This window comes from Pinus tabuliformis, chromosome 1_2 (assembly GCF_031772625.1).
Source record: "Pinus tabuliformis cultivar Carrire ecotype Pingquan chromosome 1_2, CPIR1, whole genome shotgun sequence".
NCBI lineage: Eukaryota > Viridiplantae > Streptophyta > Pinopsida > Pinales > Pinaceae > Pinus > Pinus tabuliformis.
The window spans coordinates 248,618,203-248,633,464 of NC_142298.1; the positions used below are offsets into that span (position 1 = coordinate 248,618,203).

Sequence of the window (15,262 nt, forward strand, 5' to 3'; positions counted from 1 at the left end):
TGAATCTGTAAACCAAGATGATCAATTCTAGTGTCGATACATGTTCAAATCACTTGCCAAACAAAAGTTGTTGTATGGACATGGATTACAGTGGCAACAATACAATACAAAATGAAACACAAAATTTTGTATCTGTTCAGATTTAATGTACTGGTGATACAATGCAACAGACTAGGGCAATAGCATGTGGGCTTGGCGTCGATGCAGTGACAGAGTTCGCAAAAATGTAACTTGGTTATGGTACAGATGCAGAAAATTGGGACAATAACATATGGATTTGACGTTGGTGCAGTGACAAACTTTGGCTCCTAGCTTGAAAATAATGACGTCTTATTTGTATTTGACTTTCTTTAACCTGATACCACAGGAAGGCTAGCATATTAGCAACTGATTTTTTATTTTTATTTTTCTGTGACCTATTTACATATCTTGGCAGAATACTTAATCAATGGTCGATTATTGTTTTTCGGTGTCTTCAAATGGCAACTACTTTTGTTTCGAAATTACAGCTAGTTTATGAACCTTTTGAACAGTTTCTATACACATAAATATTTGAACCTTTTGCAATTTCTAAATGGTGGCTCTTGACAGTGGGTATCTGTGTCGCTAGCTTCGATGATTGACTATTTAAACCTGCAACCGTAACACAAATTCCTGAAGCGATTTTTCCTAATGACCATCTTACAATTATTTTGGCTTTTGGGATGTCCAAATACACGATTTTTTTTCTTCTTTGACAAATTTGATTTTTATATGGCCAAAGGCCAATTGTGGACAAGGATCTGAAAATATAAGAGACCCTCTAAAATTCGGGTATGGCCAAAAGCCAATAAATAAATTGCCAAAGGTAAAAAAGTTTGACCAAAGGTCTAGTGACCAAGGTCGGGATCAAACATGGCCATGATACCAATGAAACAAGAATACTTGCAGATAATAATAACTATTATTATTGAATAAGATATGAATAAAATTGATATGGTGAGAATTACAAATGAGGGCACAAATAATAATTATTATTTATTGAATAAGATATGAATGAATGGATATGGTGAGAATTACAAATGAGGGCCTCGTATATATACCTAGGAGAGAATGCCCTTTCAAAGAGAGTAATGTCCTTTGAGACATGTCCTTTCATTAATACTAATTATTAATTATTACTTATTATTATATTATTTTATGTTCTTCATGTTCATAACAAAGCCATTTAAAACAAGTATGATGCTCTCATAAAGAATGGGACAAGGAAGTTGGTGGATCCTCCATTTGGAACCAAACCAATTGACTGTGTGTGGATTAACAAGAACAAGTAAAATCAAACGACTCACTTGACAAGCATAAGGCAATGCTTGTGCCAAAAGGATATGCACAAAAGAAGACAGAGACTATGAAGAGACGTTTTCCCTATCACAAAATAGGTTACCATTCATGCATTGTTGGCTTTGGAAACACATAATAAGTGGAAGATATATCACATGTATGTGAAGACATTTTTCCTGAATGGAGATTTGAAAGAGAATGCTTACATGTCTCAACAAGATGGATCTGTTGTGAAGGGTCAAGAACATAAAGTATGCAAGCTCATCAAGCCTTTGTATAGCTTAAAGCAAGCTCCTCAAACATGGTATGATCTTTTCAAAATCAATTTCAAACATTTTGATATTTATGATGCAATTTTGTTTGTCAAGAAAATTGGCAAGACTATTGCATATCTCAAGCTACATGTAGATGATCTTTTGATAACAGGGAACAAATGAAGCATTTATTGCATCCATAAAGAAAGAATTAAAGGGTTTTGAGATGCAAGACATGGGATATCTTTACTACTACTTGGGGATTCAAGTAAATCAGAATCTGAAGTATGTATTCATCTCCCAAAAGAAGTACAATGGATAGTTGTTGAACGAATTTGGCCTGGCTGATTGCAATCATCTATCTACTCCAATGGAGCAAAATTTGAAGTTAACATCAAAAGAATGGAATGAATTTTTGGATGCAATAAAATATAGACAGGTTGTGGGGAGTCTAATCTACCTTACTACTACCAAACCTGATATTTCATTTGCAATTGGGATCCTTTATGGGTTCATCAAAAACATTGTGAAGGAAATTGGTGTGCTGCACAGAGAGTTCTAAGGTACCTCAAGGAAACTTGTAATGTTCCTTATGACATGGTTAGTATCGACTTTCAGAGTTGGGGGCAGACAGGTCACACGCACAGGTTGGTGTCATCAATGGGTCCACGGGCTTTTGGAGGGGTTTTGAGGAGTTTCTATGAGGTCCAACAGCATTCTCTTGGTATATTCCATCATCCATACAGTTTGTCTTTCGTTCCGGCGCATTCCGACAACTTTCAGAAACAACAGTTATTATTGGGCCCGACTCAATTAATTACATTTAAGGTGGCATTCCGGGGGGAATACTTGACAGAACACCTTAGTGTAATAGCTCGTGGAACTGGAATGAGAAGATCTACATGATGGGATTGTTAGATGTGAGTTTCAATGACCTGAGGAGACATGGTGGCCAATTTACCCTTTTCTTGCATTAAAAAGAATATTTTAATTAAAAATAAAAAGGGAAAAGTGCTCCATGATTAAAATAATAATAAAATAGGAGGTTCTAGAGGGGTCCATCAGATCTATAAAAGAGAAGGAGGCCATTGGAGGACATCTTGGATTTGACGTTACTTCTTGTATAAGAGGTTAAGAACCCAGTTCTCTACTTCAAGGGTAGCCCCACGACAGAAACCCTTGGGTGACTTTGGTGATAGTGGACGGAGACCCACCTCATCTCCTTGGTGGATTCAGCCAGAGTTCACAGGTGCAGTGATTGATTTTAATTCATTTGGGAGGCCAGTGCAGCAATGGAGCAGATTTGTCAAGGCCAGCTTCTCATCTTAGCTATATTGGTTGTATTTGCATGTAACTCAGTTTATCTATCATTATAAGAGCTGAGATTATTTTCTGCTTATCGTAGTATGAAATTGCATGTACTCTATCTGTTATATTTTACATGGCAATCTTCTGTTAATTGGATGGTTATTTTATGGAGAAATTTTGGTTAAGCTAGATTTTTGCAAAATCAGCAAAATATCCCATTCAGGACATTCCAAAACTCAAGACTTTGGACTCAAGCACTCTAAGGTGGACAACTTCAAACTAGTCGGACACATAAATTCAGATTCTGATAAGGATAAGGAGAATATGAGTGCCTAATCTAGGATACCTCATGAGTCTTGGACTACCTTGAAGAAAGTCAAGTTGGTTTTAAAATATTTCTAGTACTGACTTAGGTGATGTAATCTCCCATAATTGTATGTTGGCACAATGAAGTAAAAACATGCACAAAAATAATCAATAGAAGGTCCGTGAATATAGAAAGAAAGGGCATTTAAAAGCTAAGGGAAAACTTTATTCATATTATTATTGTTGACATTGGTCAACACAGTCAATATCTACCTCCTATTTTCATACACATTGATACAAGTCCCTACCATATTTTACCTGGAAATCAAACATATAGAGCAGCTATACTTTTATATCAAGTATCCACATATCTTGGACCAATCCCATGGCTTTCCCTTCTAGGCAATATGGAAAACCAATAGCATTCAATCTATTGTAATGTCCCTTATTGATTAACTGCCCACGAAAGGACGAAGTAGCCTATCCAACCCCGTAGGTTATAGTCATTGATAAAGGGAAAAACTTAAGTATCCAATGTTTGGAGCAACATTGGGTAAATTTTGAGGTAGCTGGGGCAAAAGCCCAATTGGGGGTTGCACTTGAAAATTGCAACCATCCACATTAGAGAAAACCCCACGAGGAAATCTATAAATAAAGGAGAGATGGAATCGTTTATCATCATCGATTTGGATTGAATATCTCTGTTGTCTTGAGCTGAGGCTCTGAAGGTTTTAAGACCACTTCTTCTTGACCATTTTCGGTGGAGGTGATCCCACCCTAGCTAATCCCCTGTCTAGTTTTGGTGGATGTGATCCCACCCTAGCTAGTCACCATTTTTCTCTCTGTCCTATCACAACATATTTCTTTGAAGTAATTTGGAGCTATTTTGGACAAGAGGCAGTTTCATGTGGTAGTTATCTGGCCAGCGAGTTCCCTCCAAGCCAACAGAGGTATTTATCGTACAGTTCTGTCCACTCCAAATCTCCTAGGCAGCAAGGGTTTACATCTGTGATTGGTATTTATTTTACAGGTTTGTCCGCTCAAATTCTCCTGGGCAGTAAAGGTTTACATCTGTAATTTGCCCACAGTGCTGTGAAGCTTGAATTATTGATTGAAGGGAAAACAGGTTGCAGAAAGATCTTTCCCATGGCACCAAAGTCAAACCAAGGACAACAGAGCCCTTAACCAGGCAGTGAATCCCAATTTCTATGGTCTATCCAGCTATCGAAACCCTGGTAAAACAGCAAAGATCTCTGTCCAAGAGTGACGTGAAGGTCTGTGGTTAAGTGGAGCAGCGAAGTAACATTGCAGGTTTATGGATGCCCTAAGATACACTTAGGAACAGCGAACTCCCTGGACAAATTCCAGGTCAGGCTGTGGCAGGTCGGATCGTCCCTAACTTGTCTTAGGCATTAAAATACCCGAGGAAAAACTTTGGATTCCTACAGCAGACATGATCCTCTTTCACCCAGGGCATAAGATGTATGCAGTCAGCCTTAATTTTGGCAACGAATCAGTCACAGAGACATGTTGTGAACCATTGAGGGAAAAAACAGGAAGTTTGGAACTTTGGACCCCCTGTAACAGTGAAGTTGGACCAGCAGAGACTGACACATCTAGACAAGCAACATTAGACAGTAAGTAGTAGTCGTTGCTAGGTGTTAGACAGCAAATTATCAGTAATTTAGAATAGTAGAATTGGATAAGTAGTGAAGTACTGACTTACTAAACATTGGCTCTGCAAATCAGAATCACACTGGTGGATTGGGCAGTCAGCCCTAATTTATTGTGAATTTGTTGAAAGGTCATATTGCTGTTGAAATCTTTATATTCATGCATACATAGAAAGATACCTACTGCTATATGAATGTGCATAGTCTTTCTGATTTATTTAGAGAAAACCCTAGTCACAATACAACCCTAAGGGTAGAATTTCCTTAGGGCATTACATCTATCCAGTAGCACAACTTCCATCTGTGTTCCACTGAAAAGAAATAAAAACATCCACCAAGTCATCTCTTCGAATAGATCATAAGAAAACCCTCTCAAACAAATATTGAGAATTTTTTCAACATGATGGCAACTGCAGAATTGATAAGCACATACCTAACGAGAGTTCCCATCTTTCAAACAACACAACCAATTATAAAATACTTGAATGACCCTGATATCTCATCTAAGATGTCAATGGATATAGCATGCAATATATGTTTAAAACATCTTATTGCCTTAAATTTACTCAAAAAATGTTAATGTGCCAGTGGATGTAGAAAGAAGAAATGTTGTCAAATGGATGTAGCTCTGGTGGTAGGAAGGAGCCACTATTATCCTCCCCACCCAGGTTCTAGTCCCACCAAGATGGACATGCGTGCTCCTTGGGAGTCATTTCTATGTGAAAGATAACCAGCTCACCTAGACACGGGTGGGTTTTCCATGGATGTAGCTAGTATCGATCCCCGGTACGGTGAATCACACACACACACACACAAAAATTGTTCGTAAAAAAATATCAAAATCCATTATTAATTGAGACCTTGGATAAGAAGAATAAATATATTCCCTAAATGGGGAAAAGCATTTAAGTTCAATATTTAGCAGGAACTATCGAGCGCATTATGCCTTTGATCACACCCACCATGTGTTGGTTCTGTAATGTGTAATTATAGAAGATTTGAAATATATATCCATACAGGGAACACTAGTTCACATTGGCAACATAAATAATTGTAATGACCCATTTCGATTTATAGGCAAAAGGGTATTAGCATGTATATGATGTATGCATATGATAGCTACATATGCATACATCGCATGCCTTGCACTAATATACTTATTAAATAATTATGAAAGATGTTTAAATAAATGATAAAGGGGTTAAGTACCTAACTGATTAAGGAGGGAAATATTACCTAAAATTCGACACTCTCAGAATATACATATTAAATATTTCATAAGTATAAGATTATTAAATAAAATTAATACTCTCCATCCTGCTAATATAAATATTGATCATCATAGTATTAAAGTTATAAGTTAATAAAGTATAATATATATAACTATCACTTTATTTAAATATTATAATTAAAATTTATAAGTTAAAATTTATTAATTAACATCACAAACATATTAATACATAAAGTACCTATAATTAAAATTTAGAAGTTAAAATTTATTTAACATCACAAAACATATAAATATCTACATACCTCACCTTCTGGCTACACGTAACCTTATGGCTATCAAAATCAAATATGGCGAGAGCGGTGGAAGAAGGCGGTGACCGCCTAGTAAGGATATTTATAGAAGTACGCATAGCACTGGAAGGGGGAGGATGGATGGAAATTCTGAACTGAGGATTGGAATTCAGAATTGAAGATTGGAATTCAGAACTGGAGATTTGAGTAATTGTTTTTTAAGTTTTTGGGCATGGGGGCCAAAGTGCTTCAATTGTGAAGTATTTTGGAGTTGGGTACAAAGGATTGTGCCCAGTTTGGTAGGGAGGGTTTGGTCATTTGGTAACGGAAGCAAATTGGAGTTACAACAGCGCAGGATCGATTTCAAACTTGGAAGCCAGGTATGTATATAATGGATAAATTCTATTTAAATTGTAACTGGTAAATTCTGGTAGAATTTCTGAAATAAAATTGTGGTTTGGTAATTTAAATTTCACATTATGAATTTCATACTCTCTGGTAAGATTTTCACACAGTTTAGGGCACAACAATAATTCTATTAATTACAGCTGTGAACATTAATATACGGTATCATTGGACGATTCCACTCTCATGAGTCATGCCATAGGTAAGAAGCCAATGGTTTCAACTCATTTTATCACATTTCTGCAGAATCATCCATTTGGAATATTGCTGAACTTTGTTAGGATGAGATTTGACACTATCTAAATGTCATCCCAATATAAAACAGCATTGGACCACAATATATACAATTAACCATGAATAGAACCAGCACAAATTGCCACCCCCTCCCCCTCCACCACCCAAAAAAAAGCCAGCCCTCTAACCTTCATTTAGAATGTCCCTTAAGCCATTTTTGATGGATAAGCTGTGAATGATGAACATTGAACAACTTAAACAATCATTTTCTGTAGTATATCCGGCTACAACTTAAACATTGGCAACAAAAAAAAAATAGCATTGCTTCAATAGCTGTGTTTCCACACTTAGAGATTAATTACTGGCCACATAGACGTATATGCACCTGACGCCATACTTACATAACTTAGTCTTCCTCATTACCATCATGGAAGGCCACTTACCCATCTGTTCCTGAAGGCAAAAGAGTATATACTATACATAAACACCGTAGATTCATTTCCACATAGGATCCATCTAACTACCCTATATTTCCCAACCTTCCCAGTTTCTTCAGAAACACAAACATATCAGTTATAGCAAGAAGTTAAGGAAGAGGCCACAAAAGAAGTGGTCCAATGATGTAGTGATTTCATGTTACCACGAGAGCATACATCAACCATCATATAATTTTTTAGGGAATACATTTTATGAATTTCACTTAAATTAGTTTATAATGACCAACTATTAAAGCATTTTGCCTTCACAATATCTTGTGATATAAGGTGCTATTAAAAATTTTACCTGATGCCTTACGACGCTGTCGAGATGGCTTAGTATTAGAAGCCTCTCGTTTTGGACGATTTGTACAGCTTCCCCCTTGTCGCTTCACAGTAGCCCCTTTTCCAGATCCTGATTTCTGAATGCTTTGAGACTCAATAGACAACGATTTTGCTGATTCAGGATCACTGACTACTTTGCTTGGACCTGCTGTAGCCACACCAGTAGCAGAGGAGGTAGCATTGTCCTGGGAAGGCTCTTTTCTTTTTTTCTTTTTGCGATCCTTCAAAAGTTGATGTCCCTATTAATCAAATAAGAAAAGCCTTGGCATCAAATTTGATTGTCAGCAGCAACGTGCAATACCAGTTGGACAAGCCATATCATCAATCAGAGACTTTACTGTGCAACAAATATTTCGAAAGAATTATCTCCTACAAGGAAATGCAGTAAACCAACCAGAGCAGTAACAAATGTCTTGAAACGCCTGGGCTTCAGATGAAGCTTTGAAGCTGAGCAACTGTGTTTCTCCAACAATGACCACCTGCCAAAAGTAAAACAAACAAAATAAAATGGTGGCACAACATTAAAGCCTGCTTCCTTTACTAAAGGAAATAAAACATAGAACATCAATAAACTAAAGCCAATACATAAAGCTTAGGATGCAGTCTTTTGTCATGTTTATACAACAAATTATGAGAGAACTCAAGCTTCCATCATATTATAAAGGCCAATACAAGTACAATGAAGCAAAAGTGAGATGAGTCTCCTCAAATATGCAACAAGACCTCATCAAATAGACAACCTCAACAGGTTTTTAACAAGTTAGCAGGGGAGAATGGATTTGGCACCTGATGTTGGGCTAAATGGATTATAAGCTGATCACATCACAAGATTGGCACATCACCTTTTAAGTGTTGGAGTTGAGACCTACAGTGGTAGCAAATTGCCAAGTTCCAAGGTCAGTAAGGAGATCTCAATGGTGATACTGACATCAGCAGCAATGAGCAGTGACACAAATATCAACATGTGCCTGAGATGTAAACAGAGATGAAAGTCGACAAGACAGTTGACAACCATTAAATGGAATGACACATCTACGTCATTCTACAAGCAGTTGATGATATTCCATCACTGGTTATTCTGTTATAACCAGTGATCCTACCATGTAACCCATGGATTCAACGCCCGATTTTTGGCTAAATGGATTATATGCTGACCTATGTTCAAGATTGGCACATCACCTTTTCAGTGTTGAAGTTGAAGACCTACAGTGGTAGCAAATCCCCAAAGTTCCAAGATCACTAAGGAGAGCTCAATGGTGACACTAATATCAGAATCAATGAGTAGTGACAGCAATATCAGCATGTGTCTGAGATGTAAACAGAGAAGAAAGTCGACAAGACAGTTGACAACCAATAAATGGAATGATATGTCTCCATCATTCTACAAGCAGTTGATGATATTCCACCATTGGTTGGCCATTCTGTTATAACCAGTGATCCTACCATGTAACCTATGGCACAAGTAATCAAAAAGTGTGACTGTGTACATGGCAGAAAAAATGCATAATAGAATAGGTGGTCTTGAGTATCCAATAGTATGGCCTGATGGAGGCTGCAATGGGTTGGTATACTGAGTTGATTTTAGTGTACATGATCAAAGAAATCATTAGTCCACTTGATACACTATAATCCTCTGTGATAATTTAAAGAATATTTAACGAGTGTACTCATATGAGGTAAACACAAAATCTGTGTCCAATTCATTGAAAGCCATGTCTATGGTTAACAACATAGGCTAGCCAATCTTATATGTGTTAGTAATCCTGATGTGCACAGGTATGTTGTTGGTATCTTAGATTGAGAATAAAGATGTATATAAGCTACTTTTGCTCTAATAATTGGTGTAAGATCTATTTTTTGTTCTTTAACAATTATCATCAAAGCCAAAGGTGCCAGGGTGGTTCCCTTGGTGATCAGGGATGGTCGGAACAGAGAAATGGCATTCAACATGAGCAATGCAATTGAGATTTGTAATGCCAATAATAGAGATCGAGACAGTTGACAAGATCTAAAAAGACAACTTGACATCAGGAAGACCTCCTCAGCACCTCGGTTCTTAGTCCCTGGGGTCATGATAGGTGGTATCAGAGCAACCACACACAAAAGAAAATAGTGTTGCTGTGCACTACATGGAGGTGGTACTAGAACTGATGCTCACACTACATACAGCCTACAGGTGGTACCAGGAAGAAGCATGAGCCAAAGGAAGATTGCAGAGATAGTTACCTTTCTGTTTGTAGGTTATCGGGGGGAGATGCTTGTGTAATTGATTGCCAGGTGGGCAAGGGGTTTTTGGCTGTTGGTTCTTGGTACAGGTTGCAGTTTAAGTGAGTCTGATGAGGTCACGATGGTGGACGCTAGGTCTAACACAGTGGACCAGGATGAGGTGGCATTGTCTGAGAAGGTCCGAGATATTGAGTTAACCTTGGCACAGAAGGTAAACGGTATGTAAGGCCATTTTAAGGAGTTTGAAGAGCTCTGAGCAGACATTCAGGAAATTAAGGGAGCCCTTGATGTAGGTTCCTATTCCATTTATTATGCCATGAGACAAGCCCAAGATCATGAGGATTGGATGAAGGACTTGGAAGATAAAGTGAAGTCAGTTGTGACACTCACAATAGGCCAGCCTGATACCATAGCAGTATTGAAGCAGGCCATGGGGCAGAGTTCAGGAAGTTCATCTATGAAGGTAAAGTTGAAAGAACCAGAGAGGTATAACAGGACTAGAAGCAGTACGGCACTTGGAAACTTCTGTTAGGACATGGAACACTTGTTGGAACAAATGAAGCATAGTTCAGAAGAGACAAAAGTCAATGTGGTAGCCATGTATCTCACTGGAACAGCAAAACTTTGGTGGAGAACCTGAGTTGAGGACTTAGCAGTTGGTTGCATCACGAAAAAGATTGAAACTTGGACAGAGCTGAAAGAGGCTTCGTGAGCATAATTTGGACCAGGGAATGAAGAACGGGTGGCAAGGGATCATTTGAGGGAGCTGAAGCATATCGATAAGATCCAGACCTGTGTTAAGGAGTTCTTGATTGATGAGGGAGTTGTCCATGTGCCTCATATGGGGCATATGTTCATTCTGTTGGGACTTGAGGCAATCATAGTGAAGACACAGAGAGGAAACCCGAACACAGCAGTGAGGATGGACACCATGTTAAAAAGTGAACAGCAGTTTTGTGGAGCTACATGTGGAGAGTTGAGTAGCAGTGACATAGAGTCTGTTCTCTACAACATGTGGACATCATGTCCTCTTTGACAGACAGGATAGAGAAGCTGGAGAAGAGCACAAGCAGATTAGACCAGGCAGGAAAGACTGAGATGGCGGCAGTGGTTCAGAGGTGTGACTATGGAGGCACGCCTTGGTATGTCGAGGCTTGGTACGACCAGGGGCTGTGCAATTGTTGTGCTGAGTGCATGAATTAAATTCAATGAAAGAAGTATGGGAAGCACTTGTTCGAATGTATGAGAAAGACCATGACAAACAAATAGTACTTGCAACACCAGTTTCTCCATGTCAACATGAATGGAGTATTGATAGCCTAACATTTAGATCACATGAAGAATATGGTCAACCAATTGGCTTCAACTAGGGTGATGCACTCGGATGAAGAGCAGATTGACAACAGACTTGATACTTTGCACAGATTGTCTGTGTTGTGCTGAGTGCATGAATTAAATTCAATAAAAGAAGTATGGGAAGCTCTTGCTCGAATGTATGAGAAAGACCATGACAAACAGATAGTACTTGCAACACCAGTTTATCCATGTCAACATGAATGGAGTATTGATAGCTTAACATTTAGAGCACATGAAGAATATGGTCAAGCAATTGGCTTCAACTAGGGTGATGCACTCAGACGAAGAGCAGATTGACAGCATACTTGATACTTTGCTGCCACAAAAAGGAAATCCTCATGATCTCAGATCTCTCTTTCAGAGTCATCTAGATGGCTCTGATACCATGTTAAATTTCCAATACCAGCCAGATTTATTTTTTCATGGCAATTTAATTTATCCTCCTTAATTTATTTATTTATCCAAATAATCACTGAATTAACAAAAAGTAAAATCACTGGTAATTTAACTTCTAGAATTAAATATATGCAGCAGAAATAAAAAGAGAGATCAATCACACATTGTAAAATAAAATCACTCACAACAATTCACCGTCATTTCATTATATGGAAAATCAGGGCTTTTGGACCCATAGAGATACATGCAAAAATACAAAACCTCGGGACCTGTAACACGGCTCCCTCAGAATGAATTCGGCCCAAAGAACTCGGCCCCTAGGAAATTAGCCTCCGGATGAAATTGACCTGGAGAACTCAGCCCAAATACTCAGCCAACAACTGAACCTGCACCTTCCTTACATACCACTAATGCGCACTAGGGAAAACTCAACCCTCTAGCAACTCGACCTCCTCCACATAAAATCAATCTCCCTCTAGCAACTCAACCTTGCAATCTCCTCCTACTCGACACTCCTAGATTCGCCCCAATCCACTCACACTTCTCCTTCTCTGCGCTCCTGGTCCACAGAGCCACTCTCACTTAGAGAAAATCGCTTTCTCTAAATGATGACTCACTCACACAACTTGTGTTTTTCGTGTGACTTCACCTCGTCGCTAGGCTTCCTTTATAATTTCCATTGAGTCCAAATCCCTAATCCCAATCTCCCTTCTAGAACCATCTTGTTGATCAACAGTTGAGATTATTTATAAGTCCTTTAAATAATTAAATTATTTATCCTTAGACAATGAATCAATAGTCCGCAATAATTAATTTACTTTATTTATTGTACATTTCCTAAGTTAGACTTAGAAAAGAAGACATAAATCACTAGAAGAGGCAAATAATGCTAAGACATCAAGCCTGTGTAGAAGACCTTCTAAAGCTACCACTCACATCAACAAAACTATTATCATAATCTGCAAAATATGGTTGAATCTTAGGATGTCAACAAATCCAAGGGAGGACCACTATAGGAAGAAAGTAGGCAAAAGACCATGAGAGACTCGAGTGAAGTCTCATTGTTACATTTACAAATGTTTGGTAATATTGAGTTGGCAAGATCAAGAAGAAGCAAAAGGAAAGAGATAGTATGCTAAAGATGTGAAAGGAAATATATCAAAAGCCAATGCACAGAAAGAAGAAACCAAATTGTAAGTAGATGAACCCAACAAACACAATGGATGATAAGGGTCAACCAAGTAAGATGTTCATCGCTTTGTCATGAGCCTTGGCAAGTACAATCCAAGACCACTGTTGCATATTAATGACTCCAAATTTTGCATGGCTCTCCTTGTTTGAAAAATTGGAGGAAAGAGGACAAGTGTTTATAGGAAATACTGCTTGTGCCAGTGTTGAAGGATGTGGATGGTGTCTATAAGGTTGCAAACTAACAAAGTAAGGTAAAGCATTGATGTTCTACACATGCCGGAAATGAAGAACTTGTTAGTGGTGAGCAAGATGGTGAATGTTGATGTTACAATGATGTTTAAGAAGACCCCAAGTGGATGTTGCAAAAAAATATCTAAACATTTGTGAAAGGAGTTTAATAAGGAACTTTGTACAAGCTAATGGGTGTGTAGAAAATTAGCCAATCGATGTCAAAATCGAAAGGGAGGTTTGTGACAATGTTAGAGTTATATTCTAGGGAGGGATGGATGGTTGGGTTCAACAAAGGCTCACGTTGCGGCATAAAGGTTTGGGGCATCTTGGAACCAAAAGCCTAGAAATGATAAGCAAGAATCAAGATATATAGAGGCATCAACAATTTTGATGAAGAACATACTCTAGACTATTGTCAAAATTGCGGCATGAAGGAAACATGGGAAGAATATTGTTAAAATTGATCAAACAGGTGACTTGATAGATTGCTTCATCTAACACATATAGATGTGTCTAGGCTAATGGATACAGCTTCAAAAGTGGAGGATTAACTCCTCGTTGTGAATATATAATATATGTCGAAAATATTGTAATATGTTAATGAAGTAGACCATGCATAAAACTCTACTTATATATCTAACATGAAGATAATGAGAGAAGTTAGGGATGAAAATATCATAGAATCAGTTGAGAGGCTTAAGGAGACATTATTGGAGATAGTTATGGACATGATTGAACTAAATTCATAATTATAACATAGTTGTTATGATCATTGTTATTGCAAAATCTAGCACCTTAGTCCAAAGCTTGACCAAGCAATCTAGATTAAGAGCAACAATGAGATAAGTCACCATTGTCACCTTAGCAGTTGTTCCTCTACTATTTTGTGGTCAGATACTATCCTCACAAACTTCCCCAATAGATCTTAGGGATTAGATAACCCAAGTGCTCCCATGTTAAATACACCCGAAGGGTTCTACCATAAACTACACACAAGGATAAATGTTCAATACTTAGGGTTCTAAGAGATAAGATGTAATTTCATGACAACGAGTTCAAAAGACCTTGAGAGGCACAAATAGGTTCTCTAAAACATGATATCTTTAAATTACAAATTATTGTTATAAACTAGGGTTCTAATTAGCACAATTACAGCATGCAAATATCATAACAACAATTACAAAATAGCAGAAAATTAATAATATACAAGTAAAAAAATAAGGGCTAATCAATGACTAAACGAGGAAATGGATTATAGGAATTTTTTGACAACTGAAAACACATTAAACAGAAAGAAAAACCCTAGCTTTCAGCCCTAGTTAATGGCTGAAAAATGCATGGATATTATTTTTTATACTTTCTCTAAGAAAGAGCATAAAAATGTCTAACCATAGGACTATGAGGTCCAAGGTAAATAATGGATTCTAAGGCTAAAATCTATGGAAAAGCATTGATTGAAGCATTTTAAAGGAGATAGAGAAAGCTACAATTAGGTATCTCAACTCCTAAACCCTAGCATCCTTCAGTTAAATGGGAGACAATATGGGAGTACACTACACCTAGGTTCCTCACTAGAAACTTGATGTTAACCTTGTTGTAGAAATTTAATGTGTAGATTCAAAACTGCTCATGAAATTTACTAGATCACAAGACTTGAAGCTACTCTACTCATCTGCGGAAAGCAAATCACGATTGAGAACACAAATCATTAACATGCATCAAGATTCAACACACATACACAGAGATTTATCTAGGGGAAAGAAACTGCTCAAAACCCCTTACTATATGTATTGCATTAATCAAAGAATAGAGAAGAAATACAATGCTTGCTCAAGCTTGAGAAACCTCTGCACTAGTATAATCTATCTCACTGCCTCACAGACTGACTCAAGCCAATACTTAGCCAATTTCTCAATCTGCCAAGCTCCTATTTCCTTGTGTTTTTTGATGAGGAATTAGCCCCCTATTAATTAGGGAAATTACTCATTGAGAATTGTGCAATTCCTTTAGGCCCTTCATT

The 15,262-nt window shown here is 37.6% G+C and overlaps 1 protein-coding gene across 3 annotated transcripts in view; it reads right to left on the reverse strand.

Moving 5' to 3' along the window:
• Positions 1–15,262, reverse strand: part of TKI1 (TSL-kinase interacting protein 1) — a 239,670-nt gene that overhangs the window by 127,185 nt on the left and 97,223 nt on the right. For all 3 annotated transcript variants that reach the window (XM_089394983.1, XM_089394984.1, XM_089394982.1), the window contains exons 5-6: positions 8,237–8,321; positions 7,805–8,081 (exon numbers count right to left, since the gene is read on the reverse strand). In XM_089394983.1, the coding sequence (XP_089251109.1) occupies positions 7,805–8,081; positions 8,237–8,321 (362 nt within the window). The remainder of the gene's footprint in view (positions 1–7,804; positions 8,082–8,236; positions 8,322–15,262) is intronic.